Source organism: Mytilus californianus, unplaced genomic scaffold (assembly GCF_021869535.1).
Source record: "Mytilus californianus isolate M0D057914Y unplaced genomic scaffold, xbMytCali1.0.p SCAF_12, whole genome shotgun sequence".
Classification (NCBI taxonomy): domain Eukaryota; kingdom Metazoa; phylum Mollusca; class Bivalvia; order Mytilida; family Mytilidae; genus Mytilus; species Mytilus californianus.
Genome location: NW_026262604.1, coordinates 18,709,658 through 18,735,057, shown reverse-complemented (window position 1 = coordinate 18,735,057; position 25,400 = coordinate 18,709,658). Strand labels below are relative to the sequence as shown.

Here is a 25,400-nt window from a genome sequence, read left to right as displayed (position 1 = left end):
GAATTTGAGTCAAATTACTCCCTTTCTTTCTAAATACAAGACACAGTGGGAATGCTCCCCTACATATGTCCCCCGTCCCCCTTTTTCCCCTGGGTAAAAATAGATGATGAGTCAACTATTACATCATTTCTTTTCATTCTCATTTCTTAAAAATTAAACCCCGATCTTTACCTCACTTAATTTTTAATTTTGATTGGTTTATATTCAGAATAAAAATTGTTTTGCCAATGATTGGATAATTATGTGACGTCACAAAAGACTCCGAAGTCGTGAGACGTTCAGTATTTTATCTTGCCCTTTTTATGTTCGATTTATTTTTATCCATCCCACGTGATTACGTGTGGCCAAAATGGCGGAAGGTGGTGGAGAGGAAAAACAGTTTCTGGGGAAATTAGTGCGAAACCAAACAAAATATGGAACAAATTCACGACTAACACAGAAAAACTCTACCTATATCAAACATTCCATTGTGAAAGGGGATACTCTCCAAGGCATTTCACTCAAATATGGAACAACGGTAAGAATAGTAATGTCAACATGGAACTGTCAAAGTTAAAAGTACATGCATGTGAAACTAAACCTGTCTGAAGGGTTACACCAACATTAGTTTCCTTTGATTTCTATGTTCATAACTAAGTCTTAATATCATACACATCCAAAGACATTCCTCCAAGAGTATTTTTAACTGCCAACTGGTACAAAATGTAGAAATTCCCAGCACCATAATTTTTTTTCAGAATTGATATATATATCTAACATGTCTAAATTTTTGTCTCCTTTTAAAAATTAAAAAAAAGGAGAAATGTGAGAATTGCAGTATACATGTATCATGATCGCCAACTTCAGATGATCCAATTGCAATTCTTAAAAACTATGATCATGATCTTCATTCAAAGGTCAAGACATTGACACAACTTGTCACATGCCATCATGGTACTTATAATTAATTTCATCTTAATCTGGTGATCTAATTTCTCTTTGTAATAACTCCCAGCACTTTGGTTTACTTTTTTTAGGTGCATGATCGGAATTCAGGGCTTTGTAGATCTCAAAATCATCCTGTAGTTTCTAAGTATTCTCCTATGATATACCGGTATGTACATGTATGTGCTGTTCTTTCGTAGTCTCTTTCGTTGTTGGTTCCAATAGTGTTCTCATATATTCTCGACTATCTGCACTGAGCAGTCATGTCAGACAGTAGTTCCAAACAGTTCTTTTTATAGACTATTTTACTTCTTTTTTTCTTATGTTTCTCTAACAATGTCTAATAATACTTGAAAAATCAAAGAAGAAACAATCTGTCAATGTCTTACTAAATGCTAGTTGCTTATATCCCTGAAGTAGCATGGGGAGTTAAAAGCCTTCAAAATGAAGGAAATATAACAACAACAGTCAACTATTAACAATGATTAATATTTGCAGCCACAGTCTCAACGCTTAATTTTTGGAAAATTTTATTTGGATTCTATTGGGACTCAATTCCAAATAGATCTTTTACATTTAGATAGTCAGTTGATTTTGAATGTTCAAAAAAAACATCTCTATTGTCATAACTATGTCTTGGTAACGCAAGACTTTTTATATATTTGTTATATGGTGATTTTCTTCAAAAGGTAAACTCTGATTTTAGATACATTTGTACATGTATCATGCTGTTTCGTTGTAAAAGGATATTAATTTCAGCTCGAATTGCTTTAGAACTACTTTAATCAGATGTAAAAAAAATCTCCATTTAACCATGCATGTCTTTAAAAATGATGAAACAGTTGTGAGGAAAAGGGATTTTATATAAACAGTTCCATGAATATGAACAAAAAGGATATATGAATATAGTTATATCTGTTGTGATCATAATTAAAACGATACATCAACCTAACAACATAAAAATTCTAAAAACAACAAAAATATCAATGCAAGCTTCAGCAATTATTTAATAATCATGTTGACAGAAAAAATCTGCCATCAATCATGTCAATATTTAACAAACTGGAAACCAGAGAACCTGTAAAACCATTGGAGATCATGGAAATGAAAACCACTTTCTCCTCTACCATGTCTACTGTCAAAATATTATGCATAAAACTTTTTAATGACATTGCAGTAGACATGATAGAAAAATCTGTATTTCCAAATCTTTTTGATACTGAAAAACTAGTAGTCCTACTAAATCTTTCAAAAACAGTCTTTGGAGCTGATGACAGACGACTCTAAGTTATATTTGCTTGAATATATATATCACGATATAAACATGTCTAAATTGAAAACAACATTCAAACCTATGATTGCGTTGGATAAAAACTGCAGTTTTTATGCGTGTGCATGCAAAACAAATTTCTTGGTAGAGGGGTCTAAATACAGCACAAATGATATATATATATATGTATTCAAATCAGTTTGTTTTGTTTATCATTTTTTTATCACGTTTTACTTTTATGACAATAAAGAAATCATTAATTAAAAAATTTGTAAAAGATATTAAGGCATAACAAAAGTCAATCACTGGTACTTAAAAGTAGTTTTATGCACTTTTATTTTGAATAAGTCATGAAAAGTATCTAAATATATCCTTTTATTCATATACAATGCAATATTTCAGTCTGCACCAAAATCTTTTCCAACTACATGTACTAGTCCGTAGACTTATATTATTCCGACATTTGTGTCTAAAAAAAGTTTTGCCAATACTTACTAGTCAAATACAATACAATACAATATGCTTTATTTAAAAACACTCTGTCACATTGACATGTGAAACAAGAGGTAAATATATATACAAAATACAATCACATACAATCATAGAAATAAATAGAACAACTTAGAAATGAAATATATTAATAATTACTTTACTTTATAATATTTTGGTTAACTAAATAAAATTTTACTTGTCTGGGACATTGGACTAGTGACTTACGGTGCAGACTGATATTTTACTAGGGTTGTTTGATTACTATATGTTGAACCATGGAAGTATTATATTGAAACAGACTTTATCTTATTAAATTTATTTAAAATTTGAAAATTTTCGAGGTCTGTGTCCTGTTGAATATGAACTATTTTCTTAGAAATGTCTCTTGATATTTTTTTCCATGAAACAAAAAAGTGTTAAACCAGGTCATACAGGTACATTTAATTATTGCCAATTAAAAATGTGGCAAGTGATTAATCAACTGACACCTGTCTTTATTAATTAACACAATTTACCTGTTTGGTGTAATAAACAAGTTTGTTAATCTGTGTAATGAAATTTGTAATTTTTCTTTATATTGAAATAATTTAATGAAGAAATATTAAAATTATTAAAAAAAAAAATCAAATGTCATAATTTGATCATTGTGTTAATTACCCAAAACTTCTTAATACAGTAGAGTTATAAAAATAGACACACTTTTATATCCAGTCTAAAAATTGTATATGCCGAAAGAAACAGCAGGGATGGAACTAAGTAATTTTAATGTAAGTGCCCAGTCTTTTATATTCAGTAGCTTACAGTTATTATCATGATGCAAACAAGCTATCAAATTTCAGTAGCCCAGGTGAAAATATTTACATGCCTGAATAAAAGAAATAAAATTTAAAGAGTACATGTACATGATGTATGTAAGGATTTGGTGTCGTGAACTAGTACACTGTATTCTTTCTTTTTCGATTAAATGGAAACAAATAAAAACTGGACATCAGAAAAAAAATTAGAAAAATTATGTAAACTGATTTATAATAAATTTTTGCTACCTAAACATGACCATGTTTGGTCTAGGTATACAAATCCAGGTGCAAATTGACATTGTACCATGTTAATAATCATTATAAAATTTACTTTATTCATGATGATCTGGACAGGTTTTACAGAGTAGAGAATAATGGGCCCTGGAAAAATTGGAAAAAAAAAAGAAAAGAGAAAAATGGGGTGCTAAATATAAACAGAGACATATGATACATCATAATAATGTATAATATATCTTTGATATAAAGAAGAGAATAATGGACAAAAATATAAAGAATAGTGAAAATTTTAGTGTACATAATATATAAAGAATACAGAAAAGAAGGACCTTCATTCATGGGTGCTTTTAATTCCTAACCAAAAACAATTATTAAACGCATTATCATTAATTGCAGTGTAAAGGTTATTTTCCTGCCTTAAATGTTTTCTCAAATTTTCAGGTGAAAAATACCTGAAGTACATTTGTACATCATGTAAGCGAGTCTGGATAGGGGGTCTTAAATTTCTGGATTTATTAAATTTTTAGGGGATTTTTTAATCTTTCAAAGTAAAACTTAATCTATAATGTATAAAATTCTCATAAAAATGATATAACTATTGGTATTAAATTTTTCTGCAATTATATGATTTCTTTATTCTGCACATCGTTCATTTGTATAGTGAGAATGTTCTCACTATACAAATCCTTATTTAGTTATTCTTTATGCTTTTGCATCCCATGATTCTCTATTTTAATTTTTTTGCTATTTTTTTTTTCTTTTCATTATATTACTTGGTCATTATTCTTTATTCTGTAAACCCCATCCAGACCCTCGTGAAGACAAGGTAGATATGTATGTCCATTTGTACTAATACTAGTGTTTCCATTAGTACATGTAACTACTTTGTACAGGAAGTACATTTATATATAACTTGTTATTTAGGAAGTGGCATGTAATTATTTGTTTATAATGCTACTGAACATATGTAATGCATGTCGTATTACAAATGTATCATGATTACATGGATTTTATATGAAAAGCATTTTGTTTTGTTTTGTTTTGCAGTTTAAATCAGGTGAAGATTCAGAAGGGCACTCCCCCCCCCCCCCCCCCAAAAAAAATGAAATTTATATATGTAAAATAACAGCCAAAATATGATCCTTTAACTCCTTATATTCAGGAGCTGCCCCTATCAAATCAGTCAACAAAATGGTTCACCCTTGTTTCACTTTCAATTTTAACATTCTTTCCCTTTTAATAGCTGAACACACCTAGTACATGTGTAACCCATCTCCAGCTAAGGGGATGAATTAAAGTTCATAAAGTTCACATGAACAAAAGGTATACATAAACATGGTTATAAAATCACACAATTGCCATGCCTTAACCCGAATAGTTCAGTCTTTCAATTAAACATTCTGTTGCTTTTTTGTTGCTTGATCATTAACGCAAGTTGGAGAGATCGATTATAGGGAGGGACTGAATAATACTAGTCAGAATTATTTTTCGTTCATTTTATTGCCACACTTATATTTGATGTTCTCTGATATATCAAATTTTAAGTTACATGTACTATATGACAAATTTTGGTGTACGTTGAAGTACGTTGTCGTAATGTGTAGAATTAATCTAAATATTGTTTCTGTATATTTTACAATGAGATTGTCAGGAAAATTATGACAGTTTTTATGAGGTATCACTTTTCTTTACTTGCTATACAGTCATGGAGAGTTGTCTCATTAGCACTCATACCACATCTTCTTATATATATGGCAGTATTTAGTTAATCTATTGCTGTGGTCCTAATTGGTAAAAAGCAACCTTGAGACCTGACGTCTAATTTAAAAGGAGTGTAGACCGATAAAAGAGGGACAAAAGATACCAGAGGAACAGTCAAATTCATAGATCGAAAAATTTGTCTTAGCTGTTTTATTTAAATTTTTTATTGCTTAAAAGTGACCTGGTGATCATGACCTGAGACAAATAAAGAAAAATCTTCTTATGACCTAAAGGGGCACTGTACTGGAGCCACATTGCTAAACTTTAACTGGTGATAAGGTGACTGCTTGAACTTGCAGTGGTGTTCAAGTTTTGGCTCAACATTGAATGCCTCATTGTAACTTTGAGATGAAAAACAGCAATACAAGTGATGTTCCTTTGTTTCCTGTTTTGTCAATTATGAGGGGCCTGATGGGGGGGGGGGGGGGGGGGGGGTCTCATCACGATTCACGAGTTGATTTTTTTGTCAATCACGATTCACAGAAAATAAATTTCCATGATCACGGATCACGAAAATATAAAAAAAACAATCTGTAGAAAAACGGATCACGATAGCGAAAATGCGCTGATCACGAAGGACGAAAATAACCCATCAGGCCCCTCAATTATGTGTAGGGATTTCATGTCAAGAGACCTAAAGTAATATACCCCATCACTTCTTTTCAATTTAATGAAATCAAAATTGTCACTGTTGAGTCTTTTGTAGATAAACACGTGTCTCGGCATTCAAAATTTTAATCCTGGTATCTATGATATATGGGTTTATCATATAAAAGAGAAGATGTGGTATGATTGCCAATGAGACAACTCTCCACAAGAGACCAAATGACACAGAAATTAACAAATCATGTTTATTGTACAAATGGTTCGTGGTTTAGGGAGCAAGCATTTAACTTCAAGGGGGGGTTATGGTTTTTTGTCTGAGTCAGAAATTTTTTTTGGCGCAAAGCACGAACATTTTTTTTTTTTCTATCAATCAAATTAACTTTTCATAATTTAACACTATAAGCATGATAAGGTAAGGGGAAAATCAGGATTCAGAATATTTTTTTTGTCATCTGCTTAGCCGCAATATTTTTTTTCATCAAATTGGGGATCAGAATATTTTTTTAGGAAAAAACCATAAGCCCTGCTTGAAGTTAAATGGTCATTCCCTGATGTTTTTTGTTGTGAAATACTAGTGTATCTAGCATTGCAGTGCTCTGTCCTATTATCTATGTCCTATTTACTTATGTAATCATATGATGAAGTTGAAGGTTATATCTATATTTGTATGGTGATAAAACATTTCAGTTTACAGAGAAGCCATAATCATGATATCACATGGAAGTGTCATTGTGTGTTAAGTGCACACTTCAGATTAAAAAAATATTATTTAAATATATCATGTAGAGTGAAATCAATGTTATTATCTGAAACCTGCATAAACTTGAAAATATATATCTATAAGTACTGTAAATTAATAAAGCATTTTGAGGTTTTTTATTAATGCGAATAATGCAACTACTTAAGTATTGCAATAATTATAAGAACTCACATTCTAAAATAAGGAGCATGTAGTTCAGAGGTTGACGTTGGTTCATGTCTGTAATATTTGTTTTTCGTAAATTGTTTTAATATAAATTGGGCCGTTAGTTTCCTCAATTGAATTTTTCACTATTTTTATATCTGGGCCTTGTAAAGCTGATTATATACAGTATGGGTTTTTCTCATTGTTGAAGGCTGTAAGGTTGCCTATAATTGCTTACATCCACTTCATTTGAATTTTGGTGGTTAGTTGTCTCATTGGCAATCATACCACATCTCCTTATTTTTATATGAATTTGAAATCTGAGTAATCTGAACTCTTGTATCATCTAGGACATACAGGAGCCTCTGGCCTTTGTTAGTCTTGTATGTTTTTTTAATTTTAGTTCATTTATATGTTTTGGAGTTTAGTGTGAGTCTGTGTGATGTCCATTTTCACTGAACTAGTACACAATTTTATTTAGGGTCCGGCTGAGGACCACCTCCGGGGGTGGGATTTTCTCGCTGCGTTGAAGACCCATTGGTGGCCTTCGGTTGTTGTCTGCTCTTTGGTCGGGTTGTTGTCTCTTTGACATATTCCCCATTTCCATTCTCAATTTTATTACATCCCAGTTTTTGTTGCTCAGTCTTAAGTTTTCTATGTTGAGTTTTGTAGAATTTTGTTTTTGCTTTCATTGTTTTTTGTTCTTTCGTTGCCATGATGTTGTCAGTTTGTCTTCCACCTTTATGAGTATCAATATCCCTTTGGCATCTTCTGCCTATCTTTTACAGTGATTATTCCTGAGTAATTTAACCTGTGTAAACTGAACAGCTAGCTCATCTTACAGCACCAAGGGGTTTTGAGAGGTTCCTGTTGGTTATTTTAAAATTTGAGGTCCAAACAAGAAGATTTTAAACACAGTCCCTGAAATATGAAATAAAACATTCAAGCACTGATAAAACACAAGTGGGAATGCATATCAATTTATTTCCTGAAAGACTGCTAAACTAAAGGGGCTTCAAATTTTGACATGTGAAATGGGTGCTGCTCTGACTGTAATAACTATCTAACATTTAGTTTAGATGGTTTTTTTTTATGTAAACAAACAAACAGATATTTTATTTGCCAGCCACATGCAGCGCCCAAAATAAGCAGAATAATTACAATATAATTTCAAACATAATATAAAAGTAAATTAAAAATAGGTTAAACAAAGTACATAACATGATTAATTTTGATTTAATTGATTAATATATATATATATATACATGCAAAAACTATATGCAATTTGCCGCTAACAGAAACTGAAACTTCTGAAGGATTTCAAGGATTTCCGATATCGTTATATAGACTTTGTAAGTTTGTACAATACTAGAGAGGAAATATGAATTTTAAATTGTGAGCTGCTTGATTTTAAAGTTGTTTCAGGTATTAACATCGGGTTTAACATGCACATAATAAACAGGAAAATGTATTTGTAATTTTTAATTTTTCAATCTGAAACATACACAAATTTGAAGTTTTTCTTATATGTGAAAATAATCTTATTTCCTTATCAAGTTTGAAGATGATTTTAACATATATATAGAAATGTGTTATGTTATATGTCCTGTTAGAAAGACAATGAAACAGGCAGTTTTATGGGTTATTTTCTAAAAATATGGAAGAAAGAAATGAAACCTATCAAAACACACTACAATGACTGAGATAGGTGTTTTCATGTCTATTTCCCAGCATTATCATTATTGTGTGTTAACCTATGTCTTTTTATTGTCATTATATGAGACATGTCCTTTTTGGGCAATTGATTGGTTTAATGAAGTATTCATACTCATATTCATATCAAGACCACTTGCAAATTAAAATGTAAAATAACAAAAATACCAAATTCTAAGGAAAATTCAAAACTGAAAGTCCTTTATCAAATGGCAAAATCAAAAGCTCAAACACATCAAACGAATGGAAAACAACTGTCATATTCCTGACTTGGTACAGGCATCTCCTTATATAGAAAATGGTGGATTAAACCTGGTTTTATAGCTAGCTGAACATCTCACTTGTATGACAGTCACATAACATTTCATTATATTGACAACAATGTGTGAGCAAAACCAGCAGACATAATAATAAAAATTGGGGTACAGCAGTCAACGAAAACAAATATAAAATACAAAAAAATTATTCATTTTTAAAAGTTTTAGGCAAGGCAGTACAATCAGGAGTAATAACTGAATCTGTGGTGACATGAACAACATTGTACTTTGTTATAACTTTAAGACTGAAAATAAATAACTAGCATTGAAACTAAATCTTAGGTCAATTGTATTTTAGGAAATGTGTATATAACTTCCCTATTAATCATGACTTGTATAAAAATGTTGCTTTGTCGCATGACTACTTACAGCATCCTGTTAACAGCTCACGGTATAGAGCTTTTTGTTCATTCAGTTAGTCACAGTAAACTGAATAGAAGGATGTTTATTCAAAAACAGTGACAGTCACTTCAGAAAAATTTTCTGAAAGTTGTTTGTTTAAAGGGACATTAGCTACAAGATATGAACAAAAATAAAATGAAATAGTGAAATAATATTTCACTTTTAGCAGCCAGTTTGGTTCAATTTTGTCAAAATAAGCTAAGAAACATTTCTTTTGATTGTGAGTTATTCACTTGCAAGTGAATAATTCGACCTCATTGAATCAGGCGTATTCATGTGACCTTCAATTTAATCACTTAGCTAGAGATACGCATAAACTAGGTGTGTTCAGCTATTAAAAGGAAAATAATGTCAACATTGAAGGTGAAACAAGGGTAAACCATTTGGTTGACTGAATAGATCCACAAAAACTCTTCCTTATACAGGTAACAACGATGATTAACATATTTTTCAAACTTATAACATGAAATCAAACAGACCTATCTATTTAGTATGGCATAATTTGTGTGGTCAAAATATATTGCAGAATAAACATTTGTAAATTAAGCTTACAAAAAGTTTCTTGATTTACACCAAAGATTTATAAACAATCCCCATCATTTTATTATCTTATAGTCATTGAAAAAGTAAGTGATACCCAAGGTGTCACTGTGTGGTGATGGAAAAAGGGGCGGGAGATAAAACCATAATTTATGGCTACTGTAAATTCAGAAATTATTGCGATGTTTTTATTATTGCGAAAAATGCGACAGGGTTATAATCGCAATAATTTAAACTCGCATTTTGAAATTTTTTATGTGAATTAAACAGGAATTTTCTCAATATCGCAAAAATTAAAATCGCATTTTAGTCTAAAATGACAAAATCGCAATAATAAATGCACGCAATAATTTCTGAATTTACAGTATATGGGTTTTACAGTAAAGTGGAGATAGTTGTGTACCTTTGTTTGATGATGCAATTTGTCATGTGATGTAAATGGTCTCCAGAGGCGGGCCCCCATTTTGTGGGAAAAATTTGGTTGATTATTTAGCTAATAACTGAAGCATGACTGGAGCGGTAGTCAGTGGGCCCCCCTTATGAAAATTTCTGGATCCGCCACTGGTCTCTATCTGAACAAATGTGCAATAGATACATACCAAGTTTCATCACTATTAAGCAATACAAGTATGATTTTCTCGCTGTGTTGAAGACCCATTGATGGCCTTGGGCTGTTTTCTGCTCTTTGGTCAGAACTTGTCTGTTTGACACATTTCCCGTTTCCATTCTCAATCTTATAACAAACTGTTTGCCAAAATATCTCATTTTAAAATGTATAGACTTACAAAATTGTTTCTGTTCTCTAACTTTAGTTTGCCTCAACCAAATGTTATGAAACTTATACACAATGCTTATTACCACAAAATACAGATCAAATTCGAAATTAGGTGGCGTCACTTTTACCGTTCATGAGTTATGCCCTTTTATAAACATAAAAATTGCTGAATTTTTCGTTTCCGTTTTCTAACTTTAGTTTGCCTCAACCAAATGTTATGAAACTTATACACAATGCTTATTACCACAAAACACAGATCAAGTTTGAAATTGGGTGGCGTCATGCACTCTAACTGTTCTTGAGTTATGCCCCTTTATAAATGGAAAAATTGCTATATCTGTCGTTTCCGTTCTCTAACTTTAGTTTGCCTCAACCAAATGTTATAAAACTTATACACAATTCTTATTACCACAAAACACAGATCAATATCTTATGTCCCTTCCTTAAACATTATATGCAATCGAGGGCATCATCTGTATCCAATGGACACATTCTCCATTTATTTTTTTTTATTTTTTTTGAGGGGGGGGGGGGGCTGTTTTACAACTCACAATTGTGATACACTCACTCTTAAAGTGGTATCAGTCTGCCCTTAATCCAAAAAATATTTTTGTCACACTTTTCTTAAGAACTCTTAGGGAGCTACCATTTGATTTTTTAATAATAATGGGGGGCTAGGATGAAATTTGAAAAAAAAGGCAGGACAGGAGTTTTGAGTAAAAAAAATAAGGCAGGATGAGCAATTTGGCAAAAAAAAAAAAGGCAGGATGACAATTTATGTAAAAAAAGTGAGGATAAACTAATAAAAAAAAAGGCAGGACCGAACAGAGTGAAAAATAAAAAGGCAGTACAGAGATTACAACTAAAATAAAATGCAGGAAAAAATTTTTCATGTGTTTTTCATCCTAGACCCCCATAAAAATCAAATGGTAGCTCCCTTAAATAGAATGACTTCATATTTGGTCAGCAGCTTGACAATGATGAGTTGTACACGAGTGAGCACGTTTTGGATCTGTCAGTGTCCGATACTTTCTTCGTGTTAGCTGCTTACAGTGATGAGTTGTACACATGTGAGCACTTTTTGGATCTGTCAGTGTCAGATACTATCTTCCTGTTTGCTGCTTACTTTGAATTTTCCAATATTTTAAATAAAGTAAAAAATTTGTTCACATTTTTCTTAGAAACTACTCCACAAAATGAATTCTTATTTGGTCAGAAACTCAATAGTGATGACTTTTAATGTGTGTGTGCTTTTCAAATCTGTCACACACATAATTCCTGTTTTCCTTTACCTTGAATTATGAGATAGATGTTTAATGCTTAGCTGGACAACATGTATTCTTGTTTAATTTTTAATCGTGCAACTTTTTATTTTTTGTATTTTCAGGTGGAAAAAATAAAAAGAGAAAACCAACTATGGACAAATGATAGTTTATTTTTACGAGAGCATTTATTAATACCAGTACTAAATGAGGATGTCTCATCTATACCGGAACGTTATGAAACGGTTGTGATAGACCCAGTGTCTCGGACAAGATCGTCTAGTCAAAAATCAAACACAAGTGCTAAAAGTGACGAAAGTGATAAAAATGTGCCAAAAGTTTCATCTTCATCCTCATCTTCAAAGGCTGCAGCAAATGGCGAATCGGGAATGGACTTTTTATCAAAATATGACACGTCTATAGCACAATTAAAATCTAATGTCAACCAGATGGAAAAAAATGCAAGGTAATAAAAGTTGATACTCTCAAAGGAAGCATTGTTATTGGTGTGTAAGAAACCATGTCTATAAACACATTAGGAAATACACGACCCATACTTAATCCTTGATATGTCTTGTGTGTATCATGCCAAATTTTTTGACCACATATTAAGAAAATAAAAGTTATTTGGCAGAATTGAAACTTGTATACACAAAAAAGAGATTCAGAAAAAAATCTTATCATGTTTAAACAGTCAAAATCGACCAGTTATTTAAAGACTTAATGTATGTTTCACACTTCACCAAGCAGTAAATGCATTTAGGGCATGTACAAATATTTATGTGCATCATGCATGTTTTTGTATTTTTTTAAGTATTGCTACACTTATTGTAAGGTATTTAAAATATCCAACAGTACAATTTTTTATCCTCATTATATCTTCTTCATTATTCATAATTTTACTCAAACTCAAGGAATGGGGCCACTTAATTAGCGACAATAAGGCCAACAATAAAATTAGAATTATTCGATGATGCCTACCTACCCACCTAAAAAGCGGCCTACCTGAAATATTTTATGACAGATCGTTTCAAATTTTTTTTTTATAAAGATATTTTCCTGCACTTACGTCGTTTTCTTGTCTATAACATGTAACTTATGTTGTTAGCCAAAAAAAAAATAAGATCCCTTTCTATGGTACCTACCCTACAAGGCATGGGTAGTCAACATCAAACAAAGAATTTTTTAAGGGTGGCCTAAGGTGAGATTCATTATCATTTGTACATTGACTAGAATATGATGCAGGTCTTAACCAGGGCCAAGATCTAATTCTGATGGCAAATATTAGGCTCCAGTAGGGTACCAGCCTTAAGTCACAAGGTCACTTTTAAAATTACCTCAGGTCACCAGGTATTAGGTTGTAAGTTCACCTGCCGAATTCCAGAGTTTGCAAATCGAATTTAACCATGTTGGAGCCGCATATTTTATGATTTAATGGAGGAATGAACTATTTCAGAAATAACTTGCATATATACAACCAAATATGATAAATAAAATGTATAACCATGTGTAGCTGTGAATGAAACCCATAGAGGTCCATGTTTTGAATTTTGCATGCTTTGCCATTTCATATACACTATAGCTCACACAGATTATGTAATTTTCATCCTTCAACAGACTTCTAGAAAGTCCACTGTGCCTGCATGTATTTATTATATGCCCTATAGATTGGACATATGCCGTTTATTTTCTTTTATCATAAGAATAGTACATTTGCCAAGTACCAGTTTGATTCTGTTTTAACACACTTTTAACACAGATTATTTCCCCATTGCCAATTGCAGACTCTTTTTTACAGGATAAAATGTGCTGCTGCCCGTGCAAAGCATTATTAGTTGAAAGTGATGTTAAGGCATTTCAACCATTTTTTCATTTATAAAAGAAAATAAGTTGATATCAACAGTTTTTAGCTTGACAAAAGATTAAATGGAATGAAAAGATTTGAAAAACTTAAGTTTTTAAACAATTCATACCTGTAGATAAATTTGGTATTTCTGCTTAATATTCATTATCAACTTAAGTTTATGTCGGTTCTAAGGGAAGCAACTCAAAAAAGAGATATTTAATTACCGGGTCAATAATAGACTTCATATTGGAAAATAAGTTTAACTTTTCAGGAGGCAAAAGTGGGCCACCCACGATGGGCACGTAGAAATGATAAAATCCAAGCAAGCTATAGTGTATATGTTCCCACCCATATGTCTAATTTGCTCATATGTCATATTTTTCAGTTCTGCATCTAACAAAAATATTCCCGATTCTGACGCTCATCAAATAACCTCCCCTTATAGTTTAATGCTCCCAGACAGCGAATGTTAATATTGGGTGTGGTTTAGTTTTATTTAAAAGGTAAATAGATACTTTGTTTTACACACTTAGTTCAAATATCTCATGGAAATTGTTAATATCTTGTCTTTTAGCTCTAATTTATCTTTTTTTTATAAAAAAATTTATAAATGATATACAATGTACCATTGTAAAGTAACTATATACATATAAAATGTATTGAATCATTGATTGAAAAAACATATGCATGTAAAAGACAATGGTTATTTCTTTGTTATACGCCCGTTTATGGGACGTATTATGGTATACCGCTGACCGTCTGTCTGTCTGTCTGTCCGTCCCTCGTCAACATGTCGGACATTAATTCAAAAATGCTTTAACCAATATGCATGAAACTTTGGTGAATTGTTTATATCTATTAATGTGAGCTCCCTTTCGTTTTTTTATAAATTTCAGATTTACCATTTTCGAGTATTGGGGTTTGATTCATTAAAAAAGGGGGGATTTTCCAGTTTTTGGACAAAACTCAAAAACAATTTCACCAATTTGCATGAAACTTTTGTGAATTGTTCATATCTATTGATGTGAGCTCCCTTTCGTTTTATATAAATTTCTGATTTACCGTTTCCAAGTTTTGGGGTTTTATTCATTAAAAAAGGAGGGATTTTCCAGTTTTCGGACAATAACTCAAAAAAAATTTCACCAATTTGCATGAAACTTTTGTGAATTGTTCATATCTATTTACGTGAGCCTCCTTTTGTTTTTTATAAATTTTGGATTTACCGTTTCTGAGTTTTTGGGTTTTATTCATTAAAAAAAGGGGGATTTTCCAGTTTTCATACAATAACTCAAAAACAATTTCACCAATTTGCAAGAAACTTTGGTGAATTGTTTATTTCTATCGACATGAGCTCCCTTTTGATTTTTATAAATTTCAGGATATATATTTATGGGGTTTTATTCATTACAAAAAGGGGAGTTTTCCAGTTTTCGGACAATAACTCAAAAATGCTTTCAGCATTTTTTATGAGACTTTGGTAAATTGTTTATATCTATTTTTGCAAGCTCCCTTTTGATTTTTATAAATTTTCGATTTTACATTTCAGAGTTATAAGATTTTATTTGTTTATAGTCGTGACAACAGATTTACTAAGTATTGCGCAACAGCACAGTGTATTGCACAACAGCAAGAAATCTTTCATATAACCATTTTCAAGTTCTTTGACTACATTTATTCAGAAACCTATAATATATCAAATATTTAATTACAATCCAAATTCAGACCTGTTTCAAGCTTGAATATTGTGTCCATTTTTGCCCCAACTGTTCAGGGTTGGACCTCTGCGGGCGTATTCAGCTGCGCTCAGCGAAGCAGTTTATTTTTTGAATTACATGTAATGGAAATAAAAAATTATAATGATTACATAACACTACATCTCAAGTTCATGAAGTTGAACATGGGCCGTGATTTGGACTCTTCTGTTCACTTACTGTCAAATTCCATTTCAGATTTTAAGAATATATTTAATACAAAAATGTAAAAAGTAAATAATTTTTCCATGGCACTTATATGTGGAAATCTTTAGGTGAAAGAAAAATATAAGATGAAAAAATAAGAAGATATGGTAATTGCCAATGAGACAACTCTCTACTAGAGACCAATTGACATATAAGGTAACAATTATAGGTCACAGTATGGCCTTCAACAATGATCAAAACCCATACCGCATAGAAAGCTATATAATGCCCCAAAATGACAAATTTAAAGCAATTCAAACAAGAAAATGATATGTACAAAACAATTAACAAAAAATAAATATGATAAACAGCTACAAGCGACAACCACTGAATAACAAGCTTCTGAATTGGAACAAGTAGGTTACAGCATGTGCACTTCATACAGTGGGTACAGGGAACATCTAGAAGATTTCCACCCTCTATACCCATTCCCTCCATAGAGGGATAGAAGTTACAAAATCCATCTGAACTGTAGTGTATATGGAATGTACGTTTGAACTTTAGTAATTTTAATAATTAAATGTGAACTAAATATGGGTAAGGGAGATAACTCTAAGACATAATTTCAATGTTTTGCACAGAATAGATAATATTTCCATGGGATATTTGAACTATGTATAAATATATGCATGTTGTGCAGGAAAAAAGGAAGGAATTGTTTTCAGAAGTTTAATGTCTCAGTATTTATGCTTTAATTTATTAATTTAGACAAATGTTTGAAAATTTAACTTAGAATCATTAATGACTGTTTATATCTGTTATTCACAATCAGAATAAAGTGAAAGGAAAATTTATTGGAAATTTAATAGTTTCATTTCTTCTTTTTGGAATTGTCAATTTTCCTAGTTTCTAAAATCTTGTTTAAATCGGGATAAAATTTTAAATTATATATATTTATTCAATATTCATACCATGCAAAGTGTACACTAATTAAATTTGACAAAAAACATTGTAAAATAACTAAAATGCAGGAGTAACCAGAAGTTATTCAAGAAATTTATTTCATTACCAAAGGGAGATAATGTATACAGTAGAAGACAATTCCTTCTTGACTTGGCTGGGCTACAAGGGGAGGTAATCTTGTTTCTTCTCTATGATGGGAGATGCATGTTCTTTATATGTATGTTAAGTTTGCTTGCTTTTGTATAAACAGTTCACTTTCAGTATTTGGAGATTGGAAGAACTTTTTATTTTACTTTCTGCAATTTTTTCAAATAGTGATAATTTTTCAGGATATGTGCAATGAAGTTTTACTTGGAATCATTAAATTCTTTTTTTTTTTTATCCCATGTATTGGTTGTAAAGGAAGCTAATTTCAGGGTAAATCATCTATCCCCATAATAATAAACAAAGTCAACTGGGAATTTTATATGTATCTGGCATTATTTGATCAGTGGTTGGAAAAAGCAAGCAAAAGGCTATTGATGTATTTATTAAGAAAAAGGGGGATTTTTTCCAAAATATATTTAAGAACATTTGGTCAAAAGTAAAAGAGAAATTCTTTGAAAATGACTGATTGACCAAAATATCTTTCCAATCACTAAACATGCTAAACATGTGTTAACCTGCGCTCAGATTTGATTCATGATACATTTTTATCACTGTGTACATGTATAGAAATATAACCAAAGGTTTTATGTGAAAAGTGAGAATCTGTGCAGTGAAAAGTGTTCTTGATATTTCAGGAAAAAATAATCGAAGGTAAAAATTTGCATTAGTCTTAGCTTGGCTTGACTATATTATAATATTGATTTATTCTTAATTTGAGTTTGTACAAAGTAGTAACTCTAACACGATTCATCACCTCATTACCTCCCCTGAATAACATATACTATAGTATATGAATATAATAGAACTATTTTTTTTTATTTCCCTTTGGATTTTTATATTAATTTGGGTATGAAGTATGGTTTAGGATATAAAATCCCTCCTTTTTATACGACCGCAAAAATTAAAAAATTTTTGGTCGTATATTGGTATGACGTTGGCGTCGTCGTTGTCGTCGTCGTCGTCATCCGGCGTCGTCCGAAGACACATTGGTTTTCGCACTCTAACTTTAGTTTAAGTGAATGGATCTCCATGAAATTTTACCATAAGGTTCAATACCACGAAAGGAAGGTTGGGATTGATTTTGGGGGTTATGGTACCAACAGTTAAGGAATTAGGGGCCAAAAAGGGGCCAAAAATAAGCATTTTTGTAACTTCCAGACAATAACTTGTGTGTAAGTGTATGGATCTCTCTGACATTGTACCACAAGGTTCCATATCACAAAGCGAAGGCTGTAATTGATTTTGGGGGTAATTGCCTCAAAATTTTAGGAATTAGGGGCCAAAAAAGGGGCAAAAAACAAGCATTTTTCTAGTTTCATGACAATAACTTGTGTGTAAGTGTTTGGATATTTCTGAAATTGTACTACAAGGTTCCATATCACAAAGGGAAATCTGGAATTGAGTTTGGGGGTAATTGCCCGAAACGTTTAGGAATTGGGGGCCAAAAAGGGGCCAAAAATAAGCATTTTTCTAGTTTCCAGACAATAACTTGTGTTCAAGTGTATGGATCTCTCTGAAATTGTACTGCAAGGTACCATACCACAAAGGGAAGGCTGGGATTGAGTTTGGGGGTGATGAATCATAAGGGGGTTCAAAAAAATTTGGGGGGGGGATTTTTTTTATTCTTTTTTTTTCTTTTTTTCCTTTTTTTTTTCTTTTTAAATTTTCCATTTTAAGTTGGTTATTTCTGATTAATATTTAAAAGCAAATGATAATGATATGGTAGGAGATACACACCAAACAGGATGTGTAAATTATTATATAATAAGTATTGTGCAATAGCAAGAATTTTTCAATTGCACAGTATTGCACAATAGCAAGAAATCTTCAATTGCACAGTATTGCACAATAGCAAGAAATCTTCAATTGCACAGTATTGCGCAATAACAAGAAATATCCAATAGCACAATATTGCGCAATAGCAAGAAATTGTCAATTGTACAGTATTGCACAATAGCAAGAAATATTCAATTGCACAGTATTGTGCAAAAGAAGATACTTCGTATAAATTGCTTATTTCTTGATCAATTTCAATGGGGTTTTATTCTTGAATTCTTGGGGTTCTTTAATATGCTGAATCTAACCGTGTATTAAGTTTTTGGATTTTGGGCCCCGTTTTTAAATTGGTCCACATTGAGGTCCAAAGGGTCCAAAATTTAACTTTGTTTGATTTCATCAAAAATTGAATTATTGGGGTTATTTGATATGCCGAATCTAACCGTGTATTTAGATTCTTAATTTTTGGTTCCGTTTTCAAATTGGTCTACATTAAGGTCCAAAGGGTCCAAAATTAAACTTAGTTTGATTTTAACAAAAATTGAATTTTTAGGGTTCGTTGATATGCTGAATCTAAACATGTATTTAGATTTTTGATTATGGGCCCCGTTTTCAAGTTGGTCCAAATCGGGGTCCAAAATTAAACTTTGTTTGATTTCAACAAAAATTGAATGTATGGGGTTCTTTGATATGCTGAATCTAGCCATGTATTTAGAATTTTGATTTTTGGGCCCTGATATCAACTTTGTCCACATTGAGGTCAAAAGGGTCCAAAATTAAACTTTGTTTGATTTCATCAAAAATTGAATTCTTGGGGTTCTTTGATATGCTGAATCTAACCATGTATTTAGATTTTGGATATTGGACCATAATAGGTGAATGTCCAATTTAAAATTTTTAAGTTCTTAGACCACATTCATTCTGTGTCAGAAACCTATGCTGTGTCAAATATTTAATCACAATCCAAATTCAGAGCTGTATCAAGCTTGAATGTTGTGTCCATACTTGCCCCAACTGTTCAGGGTTCGACCTCTGCGGTCGTATCAAGCTGCGCCCTGCGGAGCATTTTATTCATTCTTTCTATTCTTTATTCTTTTCAAATACAAAATGGTCTATATTCTTGTCCTTGCCTTGGTGGTTTTTGTCCTTCATGAGTGGGATTTTGATTAGTGTAGTTTGCTGGTGAGTCCATACTTTTTTGAGTAATTAGTGTTATCATTTATCAATTTTAGACATTTTTACCTATTATGTCTGTTTGTTTTAATTGTTCACACATTGTTGTCAATATAATGGAATTTTATGCGACTGTCATACAAGAGAGAGGTTTAGCTAGCTATAAAACCAGGTTTAATCCACCATTTTCTACCAAGTCTGGAATATGACAGTTGTTTTCCATTTTCCATTCCTTCGATGTGTTTGAGCTTTTGATTTTGCCATGAGGGACTTTTTGTTTTGAATTCGTTCGGTATTTTTGTTATTTTACTTTTTACTATGATTTTGATTGTGTCAGATTGGATCAGAACAGTGTCTCCCCTTTTCAAGCCTATTTATAAACAATGTATCTTGAATATATATATGACATATCTGCCACATACAAGACATAGTGTTCAAATATATTTTCAAAAATAGTCATATATCAAAGCTTTTTTAAAGGTTAAATTTGTTAGAATTGAAAAGATTGACAATGTCTGCAATCCTTTGTAAAATGTACATATGAATATTAAATTGGGAAAACAATTCAGGAATAACTTGAAAGAATTTTCAAGACACATGGGATCAGAGTAATAATTTAAACAAAAAAAAGGATGAAACATTGGAAAGAAAAAAGGTTTTTGTCATTGAAATTGTAGAGGGCACTCTAATTATAATCACTTCCTTTATTCTGAATTGAAGTTCTTCTTTTTTTATTTTACTTCTTATGTTGTAATAAATAATGCATTTTTAAGTACATGTATGTAGAGTGTACACTAATTAACAATGAATGGACTTTGCTTTACATATTTAATAATTCACTATTGACTCACTTTTAACTGTTCATCACATCTTTTTTTTTATGACGAGGAGCATTGTTTCACCATTTTTGCCTGGCTTGAACTAACTGCACAATGATTGAATTGAAAATACAGTTATAATTTTGTTTGAAGAAAAAGGCAGGATCCACCAAACTATTTAATGTTATAATTATATGTTAGTTAATTTATTAGTTTCATAGTTACATTGTACATGTATCTTTCTATCTGCATTCTGCTTGGTGAGGTGTTAAGTAGAAAAAATATAATTTAAAACATGTAAAACCATCTGGACAATTTGGGGGGAAGGGGGGTGTGTCATTTCTGTATTCTTTTTTTATCTGTTTGTTTTCCCTTCAACTATGTAAACCCACACACAGATAAAACATGCAAATATGTGTAGATACTCTCTACTAGATAGACAAAAAAGCTTTTTAATGTTGTATTAGCTGTAGCTAAATCTAATATTGGCCATTTTAGAATCTGATGCATTCTGGGTAATCACCATGATAATATTTCAAAAATTTTCTATAAAACATTGACTATCAATCTAGACAATTGTGTAATTTCATAGTCAGTTTTGTGCAAGTAAATATAACGGGTCAAATAATCTCATTTTGCCCGTGGTCAAGGGTATGAACATTCAGCAAAACCCTATAAAGTGACTAACCTTAATTGTGGGCCATGATGATTTCATTTGTTCATACAATCCTGAGAGTTAGTAAATTTATAAATGACTGACTAAATAATGTCAAATTAACTCATCAGTTAGCCTGTGGTTAGTTAAAGAATTTAGAAGGTTCAGCCATTATTAACCAAGTTGGCCTGTTTATTTCATAAAATAATGTTATGACAATGAGCGAGTGAATTTCATGGATGTCAGACTGATATACAGCAACAAAAAATATTTGCCTCGGGTCAGCAGATTGAAGTTTCAGCCAAACTCTTTAACGGTCAGTAGCTCTAGCTGGAATACAAATTCTTGAATGGCCTTGACAACAGGAGTACTTTTCAAACATATTATTGTTTCTTTGTGTTGTTAACTTGTTAGGTTGCTGTTCTATTAATATTTAAATAAGATGTGGCATGATTGCCAATGTGACAACTATATTTATTATACTTCACTTTGAAATGACAGATTTCAGTTGGCTAATGTGAGGGAGATAATTTACTTTATCCCATGGCTCAACATGAGACAATTTTTTAATGTCACCCTCTTGTGCAGACCAATCAAAATCGATGAAAAAATAATGAATTGAATTTACGTCAATGATTTAGAAGACAATGCTTAAGTTCTATGTTTTGGCCTCAGAACGTTATCATGATCATATAAAAAAGAAGATGTGGTATGATTGCCAATGAGACAACTCTCCACAAGAGACCAAATGACACAGAAATTAACAATTATAGGTCACCGTACGGCCTTCAACATTGAGCAAAGCCCATACCGCACAGTTAGCTATAAAAGGCCCCGAAATGACAATGTAAAACAATTCAAACGAGAAAACTAACGGCCTAATTTATGTACAAAAAATGAACGAAAAACAAATATGTAACACATAAACAAACGACAACCACTGAATACGGGCTCCTGACTTGGGACAAGCACATACATACAGAACGTGGCGGGGTTAAACATGTTAGTGGGATCCCAACCCTCCCCTAACCTGGGACAGTGGTGTAACAGTACAACATAAGAACGAACTATAAAAAAATCAGTTGAAAGAGGCTTAACTCATCAGATGGATAAAAATACAAATAAAACAAATACAAGTGGACGTGGCCAGGTACTTGTACATCCAAACAACAAAAAGACACTTAAGTACAGATCTGAGAGTACTCGCAGTTACTGACAGCTAGTACAAAGCCACTAACAACTAATAAAAAAAAAAAAAAAAAATATAGACTGTCAAATTAAAAGATACATCTCATGCCTTACTTTTGTTTTTTTTTCTAGTAAACTATTACAACATTGTTATGCAATTTAGAATTTAAAAGACAATAATGACAGAACATTCAGTGATTGTTGGCCCTAGAATAAAAATTATCAATGTGAACAAGTATAAATGTGTAACACGAGTTCTGTAAACATAGATGATTTAATCAACAAAATTCATGCAGATACAGATTTTAATTATTGGTAGTTTATTTATGAAAGTTGAGCAACATAACAGTGTGTCACTAGTTGAGCAAGAGTTACAAATAAAGAATAGAGAATAATGAGGTGCTAGAAGATATAAAGAATAGAGAATAATGAGAAATTAAATAAAGAATAAAGAAATGAAGGACACCCCATCCAGACCCTCATAGCGTTGTCTGTCTAAATTCTTCAATGTATGATATGTTATTGTCCGATTGATATCTTCTCCCCCCTTTTTTTAGGTAATGAATTTCTGAATATAAATCTAACTTGTCCTAGTGAAATGGTCCTCAAAATTTCAGATATTTAACATGCAATGAAAACTAAATTAATTTTTCTTTTTCAGGAGCCTTCCCAACAATTTTATTGACAATGAATTACCATATCGACGGAAGTCATCATCTCAGCGATCTGCAAACACCATAAATTCTAATATACGAAAAAGTTCATTTGATAATGGGCAACTCCCATCTTTTTACGATAACGATGGATACAGCGGCAGTGATAAGGACTTGACCAGTTCTCCTGTTCTCATGATTAAGTCAAAAAGTTCTACAAAAATTGTAAAGACATCATTGGACCGAATTGCAAGACAGAATGATGAAATTTTTGAGTTGTGATATACGTTTAATTTAGTTAATTATCAGCAAGTATTGTCAGGCAAATATTTTTGGGATAGAATAAGTATTTTAATAAGAAAAGCAGAAATATTTTTCATTCTTGTGACTCAAAATGAATTACACTTACAATGTATGTCTCATTATCGTAATCTCTTTTTTTCAAATTCCTGTTATCTGAAACTATTGTATTTCAAATTCCTGTTATCTGAAACTATTGTATTTCAAATTCCTGTTATCTCAAACTATTGTATTTCAAATACCTGTTATCTCAAACTATTGTAATTCAAATTCCTGTTACCTAAAATTAAAATTTCTGCCCCAATTGATATATTTACATTAAAATTTAATGCTGATTCCTCCACATTCCTGTTATCTTAAAATATTTTTGAAAGTTGATGGACTGTACTTAAAATGGACTGTACTTAAACAAGGGTACCGGTGTTCGGGAGTTTGAAGAATTTTTCAAATGTGACTGGGTTCAGATTTACATTTTCAATCTTATCCAGATTACATTTTCAATCTTATCCCCCTAAATATAGTAAATATAATGTATAATGGGGGATTCTGATTTGAGAAAAGTTTTACATGGAATTGTTTAACGTAAATTCTAGAATAAATTGACACAATGCAATTTTTCAAATAGGAGAGTAAAGGGTTATTTTCATGCAAAGTGTTTGCAATTTTCATTTAACTTGTTTTCGTGCTTGGAGCTTGTTATTCACTGTGTTTCATGCATATTGATGGAAAAGCAAGGTCCTAGCTATTTAATGTTTTTTGTTCATCGTTGAAATGGTCTTTTTGTTTCTAATTGGGTCCATGCACATATCCCCCTTTACAAACCCCTTCAAAAATAAGAATCCATCATTATTCTTATTTTTTCAGTTTCTTTATTTTTATTTAGTCGAAAATTAATTTTCCAAATCCGCAATTGATCCTGTTTTTAGCAATCAATATTTTACAAGTTGTTTCCCTTTCGAAGAACTAAATTTTCATTGCAAATGAAGAGCAAGAGGAAAGAGAAATTTTATCTGTGTGTAATCTGTTTTCAAATCTTTTAATTTCATTTAATCTTTTTTAAAATAAATTTTGTCCTATAACAATATTTATTTTTCATTAAATATTTGTTAAAATGTCTACCAGTATATATCATTTTCAACTAATCATGTTTTGCATGATCAGCAGCATATGTGGTTTGGTATACAGTAGAACCAGTCTAAGATGGGTAAAGGGACACAACTTGCATTAAAAATGTGTAATAACAGAATCAAGTCAGTAATTGTCAAAAAGACTATTTATCAAAAAAGATAATACTTGCTGGTTTAATTCTATCGGGAACAGTGTATAATTGTGTTCATGCTGTTGCAAGATGTCCAAATCAAAAACTGTACTGTCTTAAGGGGGATTTGAATTAGCACAAAATGTTTAAAATGGACCCTTAAGGATCTGCCAATGAAATTTTCATAATTATTAGCACTAATTAAATGCATAAAGCAAAAGAAAATATGACAACAATATTGAGAAGTGAATAACAATTTTTTTTTGAAAAATGGGAGGGGAGTGTTTCTTTCTTTGATTTATATATATTTATATGACTTTAAAAGGGACCATTAAGGATCTGCCAATTATTTCACTTGAAACATTCCATATTGTTTTGGTTTTTGTACTAATGCTTTGAGATTTTTTAATATGTTTAATTCCTACTGGAAAATATAGCAAAAATATTCCCATTGTCAGATTAAGATGAAGAGATCAGGGGAAGGAACCCCCTTTCTTTTGTAACCTTTTTCCTCCTCCTATGGCTATTTTTTTCGTTTACCAAGTTATTTTTTAACCTGAAGCAAGGGAGACAATTCAGTTTTTTATTTGAAGATTTTTGTTTCATCATTCATGTGTATAAATTGTATAAGCTCTGTGATAAGTATGCATAATTATAAATATATATATATAAGTAATGCAAATTTTTATCATTGAATGTAAATAAAACATGAATTCATTGTAAAA

The 25,400-nt window shown here is 31.4% G+C and overlaps 1 protein-coding gene across 1 annotated transcript; it reads left to right on the top strand.

Annotated features, from left to right (window-relative positions):
• Window positions 1-333: 333 nt before the first annotated feature.
• Window positions 334-25,400, top strand: LOC127721500 (lysM and putative peptidoglycan-binding domain-containing protein 2-like). Its single transcript, XM_052228262.1, has 3 exons — window positions 334-517; window positions 12,126-12,466; window positions 23,126-25,400. The coding sequence occupies exons 1-3, from the start codon at window positions 350-352 to the stop codon at window positions 23,397-23,399; spliced, it is 783 nt and encodes a 260-aa protein (XP_052084222.1). The 5' UTR covers window positions 334-349; the 3' UTR covers window positions 23,400-25,400.